Raw genomic sequence first — 23,491 nt, 5'->3', positions numbered from 1 at the left:
TGGTGTAGAGCCATTTTCAGATCTCTCCATCTCTCATCAGACCAGTGAATTTTGTTTCTTAAGGTCTGAAAGTCCTTTAGATGCCTTTTGGCACATTCCAGGCAGGGGGTGGCTTCTGTCTGGCCACTCTACTATACAGGCATGATTGGTGGATTGCTGCACAGATGGTTGTTCTTCTGTAAGGTTCTCCTCTCTCCACAGAAGAACGCTGGAGCTCAGACAGAGTGACCAATGGGTTATTGATCACCTCCCTGACTAAGGCCCTTCTCCCCGATCACTCTGGTTAGATTTCTGCTTTAGGAAGAGTCCTGGTGGTTCCAAACATCTTCCACTTCTGAATGACAATGTTTCTGTAACCTTCCCCAGCCTTGTGCCTCGAGACAATCCTGTCTCGGAGGTCTACAGACAATTATTTTGTCTTCATGCTTGGTTTGTGCTTTGACATGCACTGTCAACCCTGGGACCTTATGTAGACAGGTGTATGCCTTTTCAAATCATATCCAATCAACTGAATTTACCACAGGTGAACTCCAATTTAGCTGCTGAAACATCTCAAGAATGATTAGTGGAAACAGAATGTACCTGAGCTCAATTTAGAGCTTCACTGATTTTTCAGGTTTTTTATTTTTAATAAATTTGCAACAATTTAAAAAAATCCTTTTTCACATAGTCATTATGGGGTATTGTGTGTAGAATGTTGAGGAAATAAATTAAATGAATCCATTTTGGAATAAGGCTGTAACATCAAAAAATGTGAAAAAAGTGAAGCGCTATGAATACTTTCCAGATGCACTGTAGTACTAAAAAAATGGTCAAATTGTTCTGTGGTGTTTTGCATTGGTTTACATTGCGCGCTCCTAAGCGTGCCTAAAAACATTACATATTCCCATTCCCTTTACTGTACAATCTCTTTAAGTTTTATTAACGATGGATGAAATGATTTAGATGTTAGATATTGATTGGCTTCTTCATTTTGCACAAACATCAACTATGGGATTTTAAACTAAGCTGAACTCAGTTGCATATATAAACATAACTGCTGTTGGTAAAAACACATTTGAGTTCAGTATGATTTTATATTATATAGATTATAGAACATTAGGATTTATTTGTGGTCAGCATATCAATATATTTTTATTCAGTGGTTTATTTGATAGTATTTTTTTAATGTAACTTCAATTTATTAAAGCTTATACTTCATCAAACTTTATTTTGGTTCACACACGCACACATTTTATGCAAATACGTGGATGTATTTTTTGTTCATGATGACATGTGTTTGTGTTTAAATGATTGTTTTTAAGTATATGATTATTTTGTAAAGCTAAATAAATCAAAAATCAAATCAGGTAATGTTTAAAATAAAACATCCAATTTTTTTATTAATTCTGCAAAATATTTATTATATTATAAACTATTATATTATATTGACCTTTAATAATAAATAATATTATTTTTGCTTTGTTACTTCTCCCAGGTAAGCACTTAAAATATGCTAAATCTTAATTCAAAAGCAAATATACTATTTAACATTATCATCTTCATCTACCAAATTAATCAATAAAATGAAGAACCTTTTGTTCTGGAAATTAAAAAAAATGGCAAGTTTTTCCAGTACAAAAGGTCAGTTGGAAAATGGATTTTGAAAGCCAACATAGCTCACACAAAAATGTTAGATTTTCAACATTCTGAAGAACTATGGAAAAAAGCAGTCATCGACAATGGCTGCAGTCTTCAGTTTATCATCCTTTGTGTTCAGCAGAAGAATGAACTCAGACAGGTTTAGAACAAGTCAATGATAATTAAAGGATAACAAATGTTTAATTTTAGGTGAACTATCCCTTTAATTTTAGTAAAAAAAAAATCTGTAGATTTCAAAACTGCACAGAAAACGTCATTAAAGGAACGGTTCCACAACAACAACAAAAAAACATATTCATTTATATACCCTCACATCATTCCAAACCTGTATGGCCTTTTCAAAATGAGAAACAGCAAATAAACAAAAGGGAACTAGACTGGTAAAACTAAAGACTGACAGAAAAGCATCATAATCTGTGCATTATGTTCTTATGACGCCATTACCATCAGTGTTGGAAAGAAGTAATATATTACAATCTCTATCCAAACTCTGATTACTGTATATATGAAAACACTTCAGACCCATTGGCTACGCGTTCTCTTGTCCACAGGGTGGTTTCGGGATCATGGAGGAGATGTGCGTCAATTACGTTCATTATTACCCCCGAACGCAACTTGAGCTGTGCAAGAGCCACGTGGACACAGATTACCTGCAGAAATACTTCAGTCTCATCAACAGGTACAAAACACACACACACACACACACACACACACACTATTTTTAACAACAGCAAACACAACCTTTCCTCTGTGACGTCCAGAACACTTTCCAGACACTCTTTCATGAAAACCTTGAAAACATCAACAACAAACTGCAAACCTGAAACTAATGACTGGCTTCAGGACTAACAGCCCGAGGACAAGCGGAGCGCTTTCAATTCATTTATCAAATCAGACGGAAAAACCAAATATGTTTTCTTCAGCAATGCAAAAACAAAAGAATAGGCGATGGCATTTATATTCATACATTTGGCAGCGACAAATTGCATTTTTCCAGCTTATTTCTGTGAGACTCTATAGTGAAATCAGCCGATTCTGAAAGTCAAAAGACACTGCAGATGAATAGTGTTTAAAAAAAGAACAAATGTTATCATCATACTTCCCCAGTTGATTGAGTACTGTACATCACGTTTTTTAATGTCACAGATTTTTATGCAAATTAAGCATTGTTACATTATAAGTATGCTAATGTGCATGCATTGTGGCTTTAAAATCTTACATATGGAATTCTTTTGACATATCAGAGTCAAATGTCTTTAAAGAGGGTTTTTTTAATCTCTCCATTAATCAGATAATTGTATAAAATCAAGCAATTTATCCATGAACAAATTCCTCTGTAACAACCTTCAGAATAATACATTGAATAAAACCTACATTTGGTGTAGGTTAGACTTCCTGAAGTGGAGATTTATGGCTCAGTTCAGGGGAAAAATTAGATCATGTCATTTAAATTTACAGACACAAATTGACAAAGTGTGAAAAAAGTAGACTAGACTGAAAACACAAAGTAATAGTTTACCCAAAAACGGTGTATATATATATATATGACTTTGTTTGTCAGAAGACTAGTCAGACTAATTTTAAACTGTCTCTTCCATGCTGTATAATGGTGTTGGGTAGTGGACCTTTTTTAAAGTTTCCAAAAGTGCTTAAATCTGTTGTAAAAACTAAACCGTATACCACCAGGCTGTGAACACTTGAACAAAAGTGTCTCTAATTTGTAAATTATAAACTCATACTGCTGACTTCCGACAGCTCAAGAACGTACATTCTAGACAACTTCTTGGCTGATCTCTGACTCGAAGTATGGCGCATAATAATGATGTCGAAACAAATACATCTGTGCAAAAAAACTCTTAACTCTTCTTCTCTTATAGTGAAACCTTCTGACATTTCAACTTCGTGTTTTCCACTTTCAATTAGTTACCAGTTATTCTCATTTATCTACTCTCACTAGAGCATTCTACAAATGCATCTCACGTCATCATTCGGCAGTCATGCGTCAGTACCAGTGTTGGGTAAATTAAAAGTTAAAAAGTAATAGATTACAAATGATTGATTACAACTGGAAAATTGTAATCTGATTACATTACTAATTACATAATGTAAAAAGTAATCAGATTACTAATTACTTCACTTTGAAGTTTTTTTTAAAACGTATAAAATATTCCTATAAAAATACTAAATAAACTGCAGCTCTTTCAGTAATTTAATATTCACTCAAAAACATTACAATGGGTTGATCACAGCAGCTTTACATATTCAAAAGACTTAAAGAGTTCGCCCACAACTGAACATTCTCTCATCATTCACTTGTTCTAAACCCGTTTGTCTTTTTTTTTTAACACAAAAGAAGGACATGAAGGAAACTGGACACCTGTAACCACTGACATCCATAGTATGAAAAAGCACTGCAGTGTTTGGGTGTTCTGTGTTTGTTTGAGTTAATTAGTCTACTGAAATGTGTATATTCCTTACAAAGTATCAAACTGATCGGTCAGTTTTTGTCACGTGACAGACGGTTTTCAACCGGGGCGCCTGGGAAATGTGAGTGCACGCATTATGCGCTCCCAATCTGCACGCGTATGCGCAAAAGACGGGATTTGTGAACGGCCCCATAAGCAGCAATGCTTCTCTTCACATTCAGAAGATACCTTCACTCCCGATCCTGCACCAAAATCCATTTCAGCCTGTTTAGGCTAAGTTAGGCCGCCATGTTTCTGGGCACCGGTGTCCTCCTTGGTGATGAGAATTGTCTTAAAATGCTTTCTGTTCAAGCTGCTGGTCGAGTTAAAAGCAGTCAAAAGATCTTTAGAGACTGGGCATAGACTGCATTTCACAGCAATATTTTAGTTTTTACGCTCAATAAAATCAAAATAATGTCTGTTTTCCACTTGAAGACGCAACCACTCTAGACAGTAACCATTTCAGCTCGCGTTCTCCACCAATGTAAAAGCGCATGCTTATTAACTGACTTTGCAGCAGAAAGCGTGATTTAAAAGAAGCTGTTTTTTCTTCTAAATATTTTATTTGTAACAAAAGGAACGCAATTACACTGACTTTAGTATCTAATCAAATGACACAAATGTAAAATGTAACTTGTTACATTACTGCATTCCTCAAAAATGTAATTAGATTACAGTAAAGCGATACTGTGGAACGCGTTACACCCAACTCTGGTCAGTACAAATTTGTCTTAGGAACATGCATTCAACAGTAGCTGGAAGTCAGTGATTTAAGTTTATAATTTTGGAACAAAAACACACCGATCCACTTCATAAGACCTGTGTTAAACCACTGGCCTCTTAGAGCAGTTTTTCCCAACCCTGTTCCTGGAGGCACACCAACAGTTCATGTTTTGGATGTCTCCCTCATCTGACCCATTAACTTCAGGTTTTGGAGTCTCTTCCAATGTTCTGATGAGTTGATTCAGGTGTGTTTGATTAGGGAGAGGATAAAAATGTGTACTGTTGGCACGCCTTCAGGAACAGGGTTGGGAAACTCTGCATTAGAAGAGACTCCAAAACCTGAAGTTAATGGGTCAGATGAGGGAGACATCCAAAACATGAACTGTTGGTGTGCCTCCAGGAACAGGGTTGGGAAACACTGTCTTAGAGGTTTGACAATGAATTTACCGTATGTGCTCTTAGAAGCTTCAAAATTAGAGCCACTATTCAGCACAATAGCATGGAAGAGCATGGATGAAATTTAAAACTACTATGACTGTGTTTGTCTGAAAAAAGAAAGTCATTTCAACACTGAGGATGGTTTGAGGACGAGTAAATTATGGGTTAATTTTCATTTTTGGGTAAATTATTTACCTTACACTGTCAAAAGCGACAGTGAAGTAAAGTTAACTTTACTTAAAAAAGAGAGTAAAAAACTTGTTGACTTATTATTATTAAGTAAACAAACTATGTGCATAATTCTAAAAGTTAACTCAATGAGTTTACTGTCCTTTTTTAAGTAAAATCAACATGTTTTTAAGGCAGGTTTACTCACTTTTTTAAAGTAAAGTAACTCGATTTTTACAGTGAAAAGCCTAAAATGTAGAGGTACAGTAGGTGAAAAAGCATTGTGTTTTTGTCTGTGTTATGTTGAGTTTGGATGTTGTACTGTAGGTTTCAGGGCCGTGAGAGCTGCAGTTGTCCTCAGACCTCTGTGGAAGAGCAGTTCTCCTCAGTATCCTGGGACAGTTTCAGTGGAGAGGTGCTGAACTCCCTCTACATCACAGCACCATTCTCAATGCACTGCAACCAGTCCACAGCACAGCTCTTTCCTGTAAGTACAGCATTTCAGGCCCTCTTTCTGACCGCGTTCACATGCATTTTCACTGACCGATGTTTTACTGTTTCCACCTGGTAGATGTTGTTGAGTCTCTTCATTCCTATTGACGTAATAACATTTAAAAAAATGTAATAGCTATTTATATTTTAAAACTGTTAATGCAGTGTGAGAAGATAAAACTCTCTCAGAGCCACACTCTGGTTTCATCCAATTCCTTACAAATACCACATTAAGCTAAAATAATTGTTAATAAAGTTAGGAAAGGTTTAAGCAAAATTATAAGAGAGTTCGTCGAGAGCTGTGTTTACATTAAGAGCTTGTGATTAGTTTTGTTTGTTTGTTTTTTCGGTCACACTATATTTTAACGTTAAATTATCACTATTAATAAACAATTATCTACTTAATTTATTTTCTTTCCTTATTAATCTGAGGTTGCCAAAGTGGAATGAACCGCCAACTAATTCAGCATAAGTTTTATACAGCGGATGCCCTTCCATCACTGGGAAACACCCACACACGACAATTTAGCTTACCCAATACACCTAAAGCGCATGTCTTTGGACTTGTGGGGGAAACTGGAGCACCTGGATGAGACCCACGCGAACACGGGGAGAACATGCTAACTCCACACAGAAATGCCAACTGGCCTAGTCGAGGCTCAAACCAGCGACCTTCTTGCTGTGAGGCGGCATCGCTTCCTACTGCACTGCCCATTTATCTACTTTAATAAACTCCTAATAGTTAATAAAGTCCACACAAATCGAAAGCTGCAACCGATTTTTTTCATATTGTGACAAAGTTCCTAGAGGAATGGAATATTAAATGAGAAAACAGTGGGTGTTTTCCCAGAGATGGGTTGCGGCATCTGCTGCGTAAAAACGTGCTGGATAAGTTGGCGGTTCATTCCGCTGTGGCGACCCTGGATTAATAAAGCGACAAAGCCGAAAAGAAAATGAACGAATGAACAGTGGGCGTGGCTTGTTTTTTCTACTTCAAGTGGATTGGCTGTAGTAAAATAGGCATTTCATTCAGAAAGATCAGGAAAAGGGTTTTAGAAGAGTTATTACAAGGGACTTTCATTCACCGTCATTCATTTTAAAAAGCACCCGCTCCATTTTATTTGTATGTTTTACTCGAACGCATAAACTCTACAGGTGGCTGATAGTTAGATGTGGAGCTAACATTAATCAGATTCACTCTAGTGAACTGCATCTATGTTAGCACGTCACGTTTGATGTGGTAATTTCACAGTAGGAATACACACAAGTTCGAAGACTCGTTTTCGCCTCCTTCAGTGCAATTCGGTATACATCCGCACTAATAAATCAAGGTGAAAGTCATCATAGCTTGCGTAGAACAGACCCAGCTCCCAAACCAACTTTGAGAATATATTAACAGTGATATTTTTTTTAATCGCCTAATAAAAGTCTCGCGTTAATGCAGCATGTTAACGCCGATAACGGCCCACCACTAATATATATATATATATATAAAAGAGTTTAGATGCAAAAACCTCTAAATACCTTCATAGTGACAAATAAGTTCTTTTTATTGCCTTTAAAGCAAAATAACCGAACATAAACATAAGGGGCTGAAAAAAATTCTCATTTTAGGAGAAAATTTCAGATGGCATTTAGAGGTTTTTGCAACTAAACTCATTCGTTTTGTTTTCAGCTTAGTCCCTTTATTAATTCGGGGTCGCCACAACGGAATGAAACGCTAACTTATCCAGCACATGTTTCACGCAGTGGATGCCCATCCAGCCGCAACCCATCTCTGGGAAACATCCATACACACTCATTCACACACATACACTACAGACAATTTAGCCTACCCAATTCACCTGTACCACATGTCTTTGGACTGTGGGGGAAACCGGAGCACCCGGAGGAAACCCACACGGGTTATAAATACGTCATAATATTTGACATCTGGTTCATGCTGACTTTAAGAAAACTAGGGCTGTAAAGGAATTAAATCATTTTGAAACTTTGCTGATATACATAACACAATAGGACAGTTTGAGGTCCTGCTACTGTAACTCCATTACAATGGGGGCCAAAACTTTTTCACAGCACTGTACTTAAAGGGTTAGTTTACCCCAAAATAGGATTAATTACTACTTAATAACTCTCCCTTATGTCCCCCTGAATCCCCTGAGACCTTTGTTTATCTTCAGAACAAAAATGACAATATTTTAGATGAAATCTGAGAGCTCTCATCCTCCAGAGACAGCAACAATAAGCAGGCATTCGAAGTCCAGAAAAACAACCAAAAACAATGTCAACTGGGACTGTTTCTCCTCCTTTTATAGTCCAGAGCTCCTCCGTGGGACTCGAGGCCGGTGTGCGGTGCAGGTGCTTCTCATTGTCATTCAAGCCTCGGCTTCATTCCGTTCCAACGGCTCTCGGCCCCGCCCACTTGCCACACACCTACAGTCTATCTTGGTTTACTACAGGCACTATGATGTGTTGCAATTAGAACCTACAGCCCATCATGCAGTCATCGTATTACCTGTAGTAAACGCACACCCTGATCTAACATGGAAGACACTGGCTAACAAGCTGATTTTATGGGTTTTTGGCAGCTTCCTCTGATTACAGTTGAAGTCTGAATGTTTTTTGGCTCCTTGGAGGTTTCATGCTGTCTATGGAGGGTCAGAGAGCTCTGAGATTTCATCTAATGTATATTATTTTGTTTGTATGTATATATATATATATATATATATATATATATATATATATATATATATATATATATATATATATATATATATTACTTTAATGAACAATCTCCTCAATGTCAGGGTGGTCCTGACAGTAGCACATCTTTTCTCAGGGTGACTGGGAGAAGCAGGAGATCCCGGTGGTGACAGCGCAGCTCCAGAGAGCTCCATACCCATGTGAATTAAACAGAAGAACGGCCGCTAATAACGACAACCCTACAGAGGTGCGAGCAGACAGCAGCGGCTGATCTGCACCTTTACCTTCTGAAGCTCAAGATCCACACAGCAGCCTGTGCATTACACTCTCCACAATTAATTACTCAACAACTGCTTTGTGTTTAGACTGTTATTGAAGACTATGTCACGATTTGAACACTGAAGAACTATTTATTCTTAGAAATTATCATTTAATTCTGCAAAATATGATAAAAATACAGCAAGCAGCAGCTACTGCAAAAAAAACTAAACAAAACAAATGTGAGTCTTTGCTTTTACTTATAACTTTAAAACCTATTCTTCTCTTGAGGGTGAAAATTATGAGGTGAATAAAATGTAGAACATGAACTATTGTTTTAACTGATAGCAAACAAAGAAATTTGCGTTTATGCATGATAAACATTTTAACTAGTAGAATGCTAAACTGTAGTGATCTAATAAAAAATACAATTAATAAATAATTAAAAAAAACTAATTGAAACAATGTGTTTTTGTTTGTGTGTGTTTCTTATGACATACTGTAAGTACAAAAGTTGATATCATTTACAATTCTTATGCCTCATTTGAAATTTGGGTCCCACTTTATATTAAGTGTCCTTAACTACTATGTATTTGCATCAAAAAATAAATACAATGTACTTATTGTGTTCATAATGTATTTGAGAACACTTGTGGTGCTCTTGAGTTGGGATAGGGGTATGGACCGGTTTGGTGGTGTGGGTGTGTTTAAGGATGGGTTAAGGTGTAAGGCATGGTTAACAGTGTATTTACAAATGTAATTATAGAAATTAATTGCAGGTGTAATTACATACTGGTATTTAATCAAGCATAAGTACACAGTAAATACATGTATTTACACAATGAGTACATTGTAACGAATTATTAGAGTAAGTACATATTAGTTAAGGCCACTTAATATAAAGTGGGACCGAAATTTGAGTGCATTGTGGGATATTTTTATTTACACTTGCAATAATTAAAATAAGTAAAAAAAAAAGAGAGAAGTAAAACTATTAATAATGCGATATTTAATTACATTTTAATTATTTACAATAGCCAAGTCTCATTTTGTAACGGATGACCACTGAACGGCGAGTTTAAATAAACCCAAGTGCAGTTTATTTACACTGAACTGAATGAACGTAACAAACTAGAAACAACTACATGGCATAAAAACACAAGAGACTTACCGACAAAGGAACAACATAAATACGTACAAAGCTAGACAAGGCACAATTCTTCTTCTTCTTCTTGTGGTTTAACGGCAGATCGCAGTCTAACAAGTGCATTACCGCCTCCTATCTTTCAGATGGACCATTGACACTACACACATTATATTCCTGACTAACCTACCTACCTACCTTCCTATCAATCTACCCTCATGCAATCACCCTTGAAGACAAGGCACAATGAAACAAGAGGAAATATATATACTAAAGACAAGGGATCACATGACATGGTAAACCAATAAAACACAGGAGACAAGACAGAATAAACCAATGAGAGCATGAAACATATACACATTAGGAAGCACTTGACTAGACACATGATTGACCAATAGGAACATGACACACAAACACTAGGGATCACATGGCAGGAAGCAGGAAGCAAATACAGGACCCGACATAACTAAATACAAGATAAAAGACAGGACAACATGAAACACCTTACACATTTCAGAGGCTGCATTCCTCCGAAGGACGCATTGACAGGGCGCTGCATCATTACGGTGCGATGAAGGGTGTCTCATTTCAAACAAATTTGAAGGCTCCTTCAAATGCAGCCTCAAAATGCATCCTAGGTAATGAAGGACACAACTGGTGGATTCTTTGCTGCCTTGAACATCTGAAGATTCATTGCGCGCTGATAGCGGCAGGATGCTTTTAAAAGAAAACTCCGGGTTAATGTTAGGTTTTATTTTACTTGGATATCTAAACACATGTTAAAAAAAACTAAAAGAGTATGACATGTCTTACTAAAAGGTGATTTTATAGACAGTTTACATGTTTGTGTACATGTACGGATCAAAGGAAATATATTTCCAGTTTTTGTAAACCTTGTCTTGCCTTCAGATTGCTTAATTTTTTTTGAAAAAAGTCCATTCAAATTTTATTACAGCTTATTAACAGCAATCGTTACGGTGGCTAGGTGATAAGATCTGTCCTTTTAAAAAACTTGGTTTGGCCTGTGAGGACTTCGAAGGACTCACTTTGAAGCCAGCACCCTTTATAGGATGCAGGCTCTGAAATAAGACACAGCTATAGACTGATTTCACGCGGCTGCCATTTTTAAAAGCGAAATCGAGGCTGCGGTGGGAAGAAACCCGGAAGTATCGTTGGGAGTTACATTAGAACGTTGTGTACTTGGCTGTATATCTTATCAGTGAATAGAAAGAGACACAAATTTATCATTTCACCGCCTTCTGAGTGACCCAAAGGTCCGTTCTGAATGAATGGTGAAAATATAAAGGGATATCAGAGCTCATTTTCAGCTAAGTTAAGGGAAACGGCACTAGTTAGCTAACGTTTTCTTTCCCAAACACACGTTTTAGATGCCATTTATCAAACTCAAGTTAATGAACTGATTCTTTCACTATATTAGACTTGTCACGTTACTGAATTAAAAGAAAATTTGTCAATTTCCTGCTAACATTTAAAGCACTGTTGATGGCTTTCTTAAAACAGCGCTGATTGGCCATTGTGTTCACGTGCTCAACAGATATGCTTGTGATTGGCCGAGAAGGTCATCAGTTCACCCTCCGCTGTTTACTGAGCACAAACACAGCCGAGCGATCTGCTTGATGACTCTACTGATCCTTATGGCTGTTTCGCGCTTGCGCTCCAGTCTCCGTGTATCTGTGCTTTCACTGGGTGAAGAGCGGTAAACTGAGTGCAAACACAAGATACATGGAGACTGGATCGCGAAGCAGCCGTGAAGATCAGTCGAGTCATCCGCGCTCAGCGGCGCTTCAATTTTAACTTAGCGGGAATTAGACTGTTTTAAAACTTCAGTACCGGGACAACACGAGGGTGTGCTACAGAGGACTGCAGTGTTTATCGCTCACCAAGTTACATAGGCTGAAGCAGGGAAGCGTCCCCTCTGTTTACCTGCTGCCATGAACTGAAGCCTAGGAGGACACTTGAGCATATTACTCTTACAGAGCTTGTGATGTTGTTTGATACTAAATTGCTTTTAATTGTTTAAATTAAACGTACTGACTGATATTAAAGTGATGTTTACACCATATCTGTATTTTGAAATCTCGGCAACAGCTGGAGGTTTGTAGTCCACAGCATGTCACTGCAATGTTTACAGTGCTGGTCCTATACTTCCGCGTTTCTTCCCACCACAGCCTCGCTTTGGTTCTTTAAAATGGCGGCCGCGTGAAATAAGCGTATAGACTGCTTTTGTAAAGTATTTTGTAAAATGCTATTAATTGTTATGATTTAAATCTTAATTTTCAGCATCACTATGTTGAAAACTTGAAATATACATTTATATAATCTAGTTGCAAATTAACAATAATATCATATTTAATATAGTTAAAAGTTATATTCTTTGGGTTATAATTATATCATTTAATTCGAAACTCTAGCAGCCCAGGTGACAGAGACGTTAACCCTACTGCCTTCCTGAGCACTGGAATATCGCAAAGTGATGCAAATGCTATGGGCAGGGTCTCAATGACTGTGCTTTTCTCTCTGCACGATACTTTCAAGCTGGTCAGGGCAGGTGAAACTTCAGGATCTATTGAAACAAGATTTTCAACTAAACTTGTCATGGCCTTTTTCTGTGTCTCCATCTTTAGCCACTGCCCCCTCCTCAAACAGGACGGTTACTCAAATTTAGACTCATTAAGACTCGTGTTAGAGTCATGTGGACTTCTTGAAGATGCTGTTTGACTGCAGAACATCCAACACCTCTCAATAAAAAAATCTGCATATAATATACTGTTGCAATCAGAATTCTTAAAGCCCTTTTAATTTGTTTTTCTTTTTTAAATATTTCCCAAATGATGTTTAACAGAGCAAGGACATTTTCACAGTATGTCTGATAATATTTTTTCTTCTGGAGAAAGTCTTATTTGTTTTATTTCAGCTAGAAAAAAAAAAGCAGTTTTTAATTTTTTTAAAACCATTTTAAGGTCAAAATTATTAGCCTCTTTTTTTCCGACAGTCTACAGAAGAAACCATCATTATACAATAAATTGCCTAATTACCCTAACCTCCATAGTTAACCTAATTAACCTAGTTAAACCTTTAAATGTCACTTTAAGCTGTATAGAAGTGTCTTGAAAAATATCTAGTCAAATATTATTTACTATCATCAGGGCAGAGATCAAATAAATCAGTTATTAGAAATGAATTATTAAACTATTATGTTTAGAAATCTTCTCTTTGTTAAACAGAAATTGGGAAAAAAATAAACCGGTGGCTAATAATTCAGGGGGTTTAATCATTTTGATAGCAATTGTATACTACTCCAGTCTTGAGTGTCCACTGATCCTTCTGAAATCATTTTAATATGTTGATTCTGCTGCTTTATTATGATAAATCCTGATTGCTTTTTAAAATATTTCTCTGGAAACTGAGATAAATCAAATACTCTAGGACACACAAGACATGTCACTTTTTTTTTGAATGGGGAAAAGTGTAACGGTCAATATGGCGAATGAAGACTGCTTACGTGTACAGGAGCCAATCATCCATCACTATAGACTGACGTTCCTACGAGGGACCAGATGTGTGCTTTTATGACAGTTTGGTGGTTAACAAACACACTGGAATCTCAGCGAATATTGGCTTCACATACATGAACACGGGCACACAAACATATCCACATAAAGCTTGAAATCTACTTTTAAATTAACCAAATGCACTTAAAAACAAAAGTATTTTGGTATTGTATTTTTGTAAGAAACGAATGTGAGGTGCTTCTAACTTTATAAATTAAGGCGCACCAGCCAAAATTTAGTTGCACTCACCAATTATGAGCACCGTTACTGCAAGTTTTAAATAAAATAAATAAATAAATAAATTATTTTGCTTTTGTTGATTAGAAACATATAAATGTAATCGTTAGCTTGGCTAACAGTTTCGAAGAATTTGATGTTTACCCATTCAGACAGAATACCTGAGCATACTGCCCGAGAGGTGTTTCAAAGATGGCCGCCGAATGAAATGACTTGCCTTAAAGGGACTTTGGATAAATTTACTCAAGATTATTTGATAAACTAAATTTGTACCCTCTTTACTGACACTTCTGATCAACTTTATATATCCTTGATGTATAAAATACTACCTCTATATAAAAGAGGAAACAGAAATGAGCTACAGACTTCACAATATGACAAGCGTTTTATTTTTTCATAACTTTAGCATATTTACAGTTTCCACTTCAGCACCACATGAAGTTAAGCAGCAGACATCCTAAAGAAAACAATATTGCTAACAATATCACTAAAAATGAGCACATAGTGGAGAATCCAGTTATCAAATCAAAGTAAATCACAGCACATGAGTGAGGGAATGATTTGACTACTCAAAATGGAGAATTCATATTGTAATATCTGAAACAGACCTTCACTTCTTGAATAAACCATTTGTACTTGTTTAATTCTATTAACTTAAATTTGTCAAATATTAATTCAACTGTTATATTATTTATATTTCATTTTACATGCAATCACTGTAATGCACAGATATTCAAACTAGTACGAAAAGAAATTAAGACTTTGCTGTCCAAATCCCTCTTTTCTGGAAAATATGAATGATTTCCTCCTGAACATTAAGGCACGGGATGATGTTAAAAACTATTTGACCATTTCACTATAGAATCTAGTAGTAAAACAAATTCACATTAGTATTTTGCTCTTCAATGATCCGTTATACTGAATGATCCCTGAATATAAACCCAGTAGGATCAGCATGTTGTTGTTTTGTCCTGGAATGCTGATGATGCTGATGTGTTGAATAAAGGCCTGTAAACATTTACCTCTGTTATACTGAAGCTCAGTCTGGATCAGTTACATTCTGGCTTTGTCCTGTGGCGAGTCGTAGATGCCCTTCACGCGCTTGTTTTCAGGGTCGAAGGGAGACTTCAGGTGGGCTGTGGCCTTGTATGTGACGCCCATCCGCTCCAGAGTGAAATCTCCACTGCGCACAAAATCAGGGCTGACCTGCCAACACATTGCAGAGAATTCAGCAACATTCACACACTGCTTCAAACACTGCTTAATCTATACATTTCTTCTTTGTTTTTTTTTTTTTATATTTCTTAGAGTCATGTGTGTGCAAATGTAGTAATTTTTTTGTTAGGGTTATGGAGCTGCTATTATGGGTTTTTGAAAATTATCTTCCATGCAGTGTGCAACACAGCTCTAAGTGAATGAAAACAGGTTTGAATCTGAAAGTGCACCTTGTTAGACTTTTTTGATAAAAGGTTCAACTCAAGAGTTGTTTAAATGATTTGCTATTTGTCGGGATCTTTTGCCTCTTCGTATCAAAGTTGACACAAAACAGTTCCAAAATATGTTCTGTGCCAGATCCGGTAAAACGTGAACGAGCCTTTCACTTTTTTTGATTTGTTGGCCGTTTGTGAAAGGAAGGATCAGAAAAACTATTGATATATGGGACTTTGTCAGAGCTTGACAGGAACTTTCTTCCTCCAATTCACAAGTGTAAGTAAGTGCGATTAAAATGGTTGCCTTGTTTTCTGTAGCTTGCAAAATATGTTTTAATTGTGTTTTGTTACTTGTAACTGCTCCATGTGGCTTGTACTGTATCTGGTTAACTCATTATATTCTCATCTAAAGACACACTGAAAACGTGACACGTCGCTTTGTTTACAGATTTAAATGCGTTTGTGAGCTCACAATCCTCTCTCGTTTGTCATTGCACTGGCCACCGTCAGCTGTTCCTACACACATGCGGCAATTTCAAAATAGCTCAGCTTTTGCCACTTTGTGGATTAATACTGAATGTGTGTCACTGTTTTTACTTATGGTTAAGAATAGAGCAATATGCTGGTGTTTAACTGCATTGCTATAATGTACTCCTGCATTGGGCTCACACATACACTCTGCACTCTGACTATATGAATGTTGTTGATAAGCTGTGGTGGGCACTTCTCTCTGTCTCGCGCTGAACGCAAGTTGAAGTTGACCAATCACAACAGACTGGGTTATCGGACCAATCAGCACAGATTAGCATCACACTAAGGAGGGGTTTGGGAACAAATGAATCGCTGAACGAATCATTTGGGAGTCGTTAGTATATTTACGCAAAAATAAATGCATAAGACAATGAAAGTGTTTTATGACTTTGCATATCAGCCTGTTGTTGGAGACCCCCAAAACCAAAATATGACCTTTTTTAAAGCATAATAGGAACAGTTTATAGTTTAAATAATTATAGCATATCCCCAAAATATATTTATTGACTGTTGCTTGAACAGAACTAAAACAAAGGGGTTTTCTGAAACATCAGGAATCAAACGTACAAATAAAAAGAGAGAAAATACATATTAAATAAATTACATAAAACATTATAATATTAACAATACAATTTATAAACATTAAATAAATTAAATAATAACAACAACAAAACATTTATTAGACAGCTTTCCAATGTGTCATTTTGTCTTTTGATGGTTAATAAATGTTGTTAATTGTTCTGCTGGAATATTAGATACCTGGACATTATAACAGGGTACAGTAGAGTTTGACAGCTCAAGCATCCAAAAATATTGCATGTTCCACCTTACAAAAGTCTCGAAAGGGGGTCCCCATATTTTATGAAAAAATCTTGTAATTTCACTTTATATCAAATTGAATTCAAAACAATCCAACGCTACTACTAAAACCTCAAATTTAAAAAGAAGAATGAAAATTTTATAAACAGAAGAAGAAAGAAAACGGCTTCCAGTTTGGTCGTCAACATGTAAAGACGTGTTTAACTGATCTCCATGCTGAACTGCACATGTTTTTTATTCAACAACGCTTTCTCGACCAGATTATGGTGAATTCACGTAATTAAAATAGCATAGTCTGTTTAAAGGTGATACATACTTAATAATTTTCTTGTTTCCGGACTTTCTCAAGCTTAATTTTCTATGCCTGGCATGCACATCAAAACCGATAAGATGGCGGAAAACATGAAGGGGGGAACAGTAGAAAGCAGAATGGAAACTAACCAAGAGCTCGTCTTCCGGGAAATAGGAGTACTTAAAACAGAGCTACACATGAAAATGGATGAAAAAGCCGAAGCTCAGGCCACTGAGATTAAAGCTCAATGTGAGCAACTAAGAGACGTGTTCGCTACTGTGATGGGGAGGCTAGCACGAGAATAATGACATTCAAGACACAGGTGCTCTCACTGGGCATGAATCACTGGCCAATCGGATGCAGTGAGTACTCTAGAATGAGAAGTTGCAAAACTTAAAAAAAAAAAAAAAAAAAAGACGTTGCTACTCCTGAAGTAAAAAAATGAGGATTTGGAAGCTAGATCTCGTTGCTGTAATTTACACATCACAGTGTAAAGGAGAGATGGGAAGAAGGAAAGCATATCCCTGATTTCATTTCTGAGAAGAAAACACTGACTATGATGTGTCTTTTATTGTCTCTTTTATTTTTTGTTTTCCTTTTTATTGTCCTTTGTATGGGGCAGCACAGTGGTGCAAAGAGTAGCACAATCGACTCACAGCAAGAAGGTCGCTGGTTTGAGCCCCGGCTGGGTCAGTTGGCATTTCTGTGTGGAGTTTGACATAGTCAAACATAGTTAGTGCCCCCACCAGTGTCTATATACAGCCATATCACACTGCTAAGAGTGTGATATTGTGTTTATACAACAGTTTGATGGCATAATCGTGTATGTGAAAAGGAAAATCAAAGATGGATAGTCTAAAAACACTTTTGTATGAGGAAATTCTATCTTCCACCACTCATTCACATCTGCAGCTGACGTCAGAACAGCAGAAAACGTTGCCAGTTCACAAACATCACTTCAGAGCTAGTGTTTAAAACATTCTCTAGCGTAATGTCTAAAGTGATGATGAAACAGGTAACTTTTGCTCACATTTTAAGATTATAAGGCATAACGCCATGAAATGGCATCAATCTACAGAGATTTCCCAGTATTTTTCTGTTGCAATTGGGATTTCACAATTAATAACCCCAAAAAAGCCAGAGCAAAGCAAACACTACTACTTTCTGTGGTATAAATGCAGCACTACAAAATAAAAAGAGAGATCGACTCAGAATGTCACTTTTATAATGATTTGTTCAGCTGTAGTTTTAGTGTAGATTTACTCTGAGAAAATTCAGTTTTTCTCCCCTTAGCACTTATTATGTTGTCTCTGTCCCCACCTTGCGGTGGAACGTCAACCGTCACTTTCTTTGGTCTGCTCAGACAGGCTGATGGTGGCCGATGCACTGAATCCGATGTTCCGAAATTACAAATATTTTTTAAAAAGGCACTATTCTTATAAATAAACTACAAAGTTGTAATCTAAACAACTACACTCACAACTAAAAAAAATCCTCAAAAGTATATTATGCAATATCCGTCAAAACATTTGTCAGAGTGTTCTAACTGCTTGTCGCTGTATGTGGACGGAGTAATATATATATATATATATAAAAACCTTAAAGGGCACCTAGGTTACCCCTTTTACCAGATTTAAGATTTTTCCAGATTTAATATAAGTCTTTTGTGTCCCCAGAATGTGTCTGTAAAGTTTCAGCTCAAAACAACCATCTGAGTATTTGTTATAGCTGTCTGAAGTTTCTATATTATAGCCGGTAAAACCTGGTTGCTGTTTTTTTGTATTGGGCCTTTAAGGCTAGTCGTCCCCGCCCACCATTCCCACGTGCCTGCCAGCAACATGCCTCAATCGCCGCCCTCGGCTGCCTCAGGAAGCAGATCTCACGTCGCGTTTGTGAGAAATACTACAGTAAGAACTTTACCAATCAGTATTTGATGCATTTTTTGTAAGTTGCAACCATGAGTCACACACAATGTCGTTACAAAGTTCACGTGCACACACATCAAGGACACGCACACACACACACATAGCGCAGACACACACCAATAGCGCAGACACCCACCCACCCACCCACACACACACACACCCACACACACACACACACACACACACACACACACACACACACACACGCACGCACACACACACACACACACACACACACACAGAGAGAGGGAGACAGAGACAGCGCGCACATTTAGCTTCGCACTCTGTTTGCACGCAAATGTGACAGGATACAGGTTAATCTTCACTGCTGTATGGATATCTGTTATGTTAATGTACAAAATAAACCTGATTTAACGTCCACAAACCGGGATTGAAGCGTCTTCCTTTATAATTGTTCTGACACGCGGCTGTGCTGATGAAGTGAATCTGAAGTGAATCGCTGTAATTCATTACACACGTGCTCTGTTTTAAAACATTTTAAACTTGTTAAACTCACTCTTGATCACATTTGATGATGATTGATGATCCTAGCAAACTGAACAGACCTTTTATTCCCGGTTGCTTTGCGCACCTGGTCTTGTTGATATGATTATACACATGACTACCAGGACATGTTAATACGCAGCTGTCAATCAATTCGGTGGGCGGGGGGACCGCACTCCTACGTCAAGTTGCGGTCGATCTGACTGTCTATATACTATATCTACACATATGCCTGTCCAAACAGCTTCAAAAGTAGATTTTTCACCATAGGTGCCCTTTAAAATAAAGTAACAAAAATTTAATAAATAAATAAATAAAAACTACATTAATGCCAATGAAACTAAAAGAGCACACTTCCCAGTCTTTGATTCAATTTTCCAGAAAACAAAGATTTGAAGAACAGCGCAAAGGAAAAACTGAAAGAACAAAACTTCACTGCAGCTCGTCAAACATTAAAACATGAAATACATAAAGTGATAGTTCACTCAAAAATGAAAATTCAATTTTTTTCTGTGTTAGTTGTCAGTGTCGTACGTAGTTCTGCAATCGTTTGTGTAAAGGTGTCGAATTTTTGATTGACTGAGGCATTTAAAGCTGTTATAGCGTCCATAATGTCTTGATTATTAGGAGAAGTTGTGCCACCTTTATTGACAACTTGCCTCAGCTCCTCTGCGTTGCCAGCTTTGCCGTGGACGTCGTCGATTTCTTCTTGTATTTTGCCTTCTTTTCTTGGGTTTTTTGGCATTATCAAGGCTTAACGTATTCTTGAATCTCTTGAAAACACTTTTTGACAGGTAATCATTAAATCTGAGGATCGATTGTATTAAATTATTTGGAGGATTGTTGGAACCGTTCACATAAAGAATAACAATGTGAGTGAGAAACATTATACATATTTTTGATTTCAAAGGGACTTCAAGAATCCTTCACTAAAATGTTCCTTGGGAAATAAACATTGGTTCTTCTATGGCATCACTGTAAAACATCCTATTGGAACCTTTATTTATATAGTCATGAATAGAAGAATAAAATAAACAAAACATCAATGTGTAGCTTACATTGATTTGTTTTTCAGTCTCTTTGTACAGAAGTTTTCTGTTTTTAAGTGAATCTTTCCTGCTATTTTAAAAACTGGAAATCAATGTGTCAGTTCGACTTTTTTTTACTCAACAGAAGGGTTAAAACCCATACGAGCGATCTCAGTGTCATTCAGATGATCTGTGCTATCCTCAGCCGTCTCTCCCTCCTGCTTCTCTCCGTCAGGGGCTGCGTCTCTTTTTAATTAAATCTGAAGAAGCTGCAGGCTTTACCCTTTGAGTCCAGATCAAGACGCAGTGGCTGGAAAGCTAGCCTGACCTCTTTAAATGGCCAAATCACAGTCTTAATGGACAGATTGGTAGATGTCCACTGATGCCTACTAAGAATGAGCAGGTTATGGATGCACTAACTAAAGCAAAAATCACTGTGCGTGTAATAAATGTAGACGCTCTGGGCAACAGTTGATATGATAATAATGTCTTGATCTCCACATACTCTTGTCAACATGCATTATGGACTGCTGAAAGTTTTCAAAAATAATAGCAGTATCCTCACTACAAAAATCTACAACTACAAAAATGTGATTTGAGAAAATGGTGACTCATTGAAAATAATGAGTCGTTACCTGGAGACTCGCTCTTAAAGTGCCATTTGAATCAGTGAATCATTAACTGGAGACTCGCTCTGACCTGATTATTTGAATCAGTCAGTTGCTAACTGGAGACTCACTTTTATCAGATCCATGAATCAATCAATCATTAAATAATACTCTTTCTGATTGGATCACCTGATTATGAGTCAGTCGGTCATTAACTGAAGACTCGCTCTGAAAGTGTCATCTGAATTAGTGAATCATTAACTGGAGACTCGCTCTGACCTGATCATTTAAATCAGTCAATTGCTAACTGGACACTCACTTTTATCAGATGAATCAGTGAATTATTAACTAATAAGGTGTGTTCAACATGAAGCATGGCTATAGCTGGTGATCAGCAAGATTAGCCAAGCACAGGTGGGGGCGGAGTTGAAAACGGAGCCGTCAAGCCGACCACTTCAGGGCTCAAAACTGCGGCAGTCATGATGACCGATCACATGTCGTGATCATTTATTTATTCATTGCAATAACAACAAAAGATTTACAATACAAATAAAACAAAACACAGTCTCTACAAACTATAGTTCATTTTTAAACAAGGGTATTATCAATTAAATTTAAGTAGCCTATATAACAAACGCATAAGGGGAAAACAGGGCAGCATCAATCCGGACAAAATTTCTAACCGGCATGTACAGCTTTAAGATAGATTTCGATCGGTCTGCGCAGTGCTGCATAAAGTCGAACGCACGTATACTCCTTCTGATTATGAGTCAGTCAGTCATTAACTGAAGACCCGCTCTGAAAGTGTCATCTGAATCCTGAATCCATCTGACCTGATCATTTGAATCAGTCAATTACTAACTGGAGACTCACTTTTATCAGATCCATGAATCAGTGAATCATTAACTAATATTCATTATGACTGGATCGCCTAAATCAGGGAGTTGTTAACTGGAGACTCACTTTTACCAGATCTATGAATCAGTGAATAATTAGCTTATACTCATTCTGGCTGGATCATCTGAATAAGTGGATTGTTAACCGGAGACAAACTATTACAGATCTATGAATCATTAACTAATACTCGTTCTGACTGGAGGTGCGTCCCAAATCGCATACCTATGCACTATTCTATGCCATTTTGTAGTATAAATAGTGTAAGTAATGCGTTCACACCGAAAACTCAAAAAATAATAAGTGCACTTTAATTACCCGGATGATGCACTCATTCAAGCGGTAAAATGAAATGTGGAATGATGGACACTTCACGCACTCAACGGCCGCTGCTTTGCTCACGTAGCAGAAGGGGTGGAGCTATCAGGCGCACATGTTGGATAACTTTATTTATTTTGGATTGTGAAAGCTAAATTCTCCTAAGACAGTGATTATAGCGCCCCCCGATGGTGAATGCAGTTATACTCATAGCAGGTATTATTTGGTAGTTTGGTAATTTATTTCACTAATTTGGCAACCGTCAAACGTCATCAGGGAAACGGTTTGAATTTTCGCTTAAAAACCATTAGTGTTCCATTTGCAACGACACTACATACATATACTATGCTGTTGAGTGTGTATAAGTACATAGTGCATAAGTGCATAGTGTATAGTGTATAATGTCTCATTTGGGATGCAGCTTGGATCATCTGATTCAGTGGATTGTTAAACCGAAGACTCATTCTGACCAGATCATTTGAATCAGTCAATTGCTAACTTGAGGCTCACTATTTCCAGATCTATGAATCAGTGAATCATTACTAATACTCATTCTGACCTGATCTGCTGAACCAGTGAGATGTTACCTGGAGACTCGCTCTGAAACTGTCATTTGAATTCAGTGCCGGCTTGTCCAACAAACAACATAGGCTGTCGCCTAGGGCCCCGCGATTCTTGGAGGGCCCCACGAACGCTGCTATTATATTATATTTACTGTGAATGTAAGCGCAAGGATGAGCGCAAACGTTTAAATCATTAACAATGCGCAATGCACAAACGTGATTCAATTCACAACGTCGGTGAGAAAAAAAGAACCTCCACATTTCATTAAAAGAATAGCTCTGTATAATTCATACGTGACAAATAGCTGAAAACGATAATAAATATACAACAACAGTATAAATAAAAGCAAAACTACCAAGCAGCACCACCCTCTATTTTTCAACACCACCTGAAATCGGATATTGGGTGAACTAGAGTGATGTAACATATTCCTGCACAGATTCTACATATCTCTCCAAATTGCTTACGTTGGATATAAAGCCGAAAAAGTGTCTTAAATTTAACGTCACAAGTGTCATTGCTATTTTTAATCGATCTGAATCAAATTTTAATTTGAAATAAAAGGGCATCTTTCCAGAGCCAAAAAAGAAAGAAAAGGAAAAACAGAAAGAAAAGCAAGCTCACGGTAAAGGTATGTTCTGATATGCATTATACATTACTTAGTAGTGCAGTATTAGAACTTGTTTTAATAAATGCAACAATGTCCATGATCACAGAAATACTTGTGTGATATGCGA

General features: G+C 37.1%; 2 protein-coding genes across 2 annotated transcripts in view; one reads left to right on the top strand and one right to left on the bottom strand.

Moving 5' to 3' along the window:
- dbh (dopamine beta-hydroxylase (dopamine beta-monooxygenase)) overlaps positions 1-9,297 on the top strand; it is a 32,129-nt gene extending 22,832 nt beyond the window's left edge. The window contains exons 10-12 of the mRNA XM_056466960.1: positions 2,193-2,320; positions 5,763-5,922; positions 8,767-9,297. Coding sequence (XP_056322935.1) covers positions 2,193-2,320; positions 5,763-5,922; positions 8,767-8,901 — 423 coding nt within the window. The 3' untranslated portion in view covers positions 8,902-9,297. The remainder of the gene's footprint in view (positions 1-2,192; positions 2,321-5,762; positions 5,923-8,766) is intronic.
- Positions 9,298-14,207: 4,910 nt separating this feature from the next.
- The window catches only part of sardh (sarcosine dehydrogenase), a 150,518-nt gene continuing 141,234 nt past the window's right edge, over positions 14,208-23,491 (bottom strand). The window contains exon 22 of the mRNA XM_056466759.1: positions 14,208-15,047. Coding sequence (XP_056322734.1) covers positions 14,895-15,047 — 153 coding nt within the window. The 3' untranslated portion in view covers positions 14,208-14,894. The remainder of the gene's footprint in view (positions 15,048-23,491) is intronic.

Source organism: Danio aesculapii, chromosome 10 (genome assembly GCF_903798145.1).
Source record: "Danio aesculapii chromosome 10, fDanAes4.1, whole genome shotgun sequence".
NCBI classification, from domain to species: Eukaryota; Metazoa; Chordata; class Actinopteri; order Cypriniformes; family Danionidae; genus Danio; species Danio aesculapii.
The sequence above is the reverse complement of the archived record's forward strand: the minus strand, read 5'-3'. Positions and strand labels throughout refer to the sequence as shown.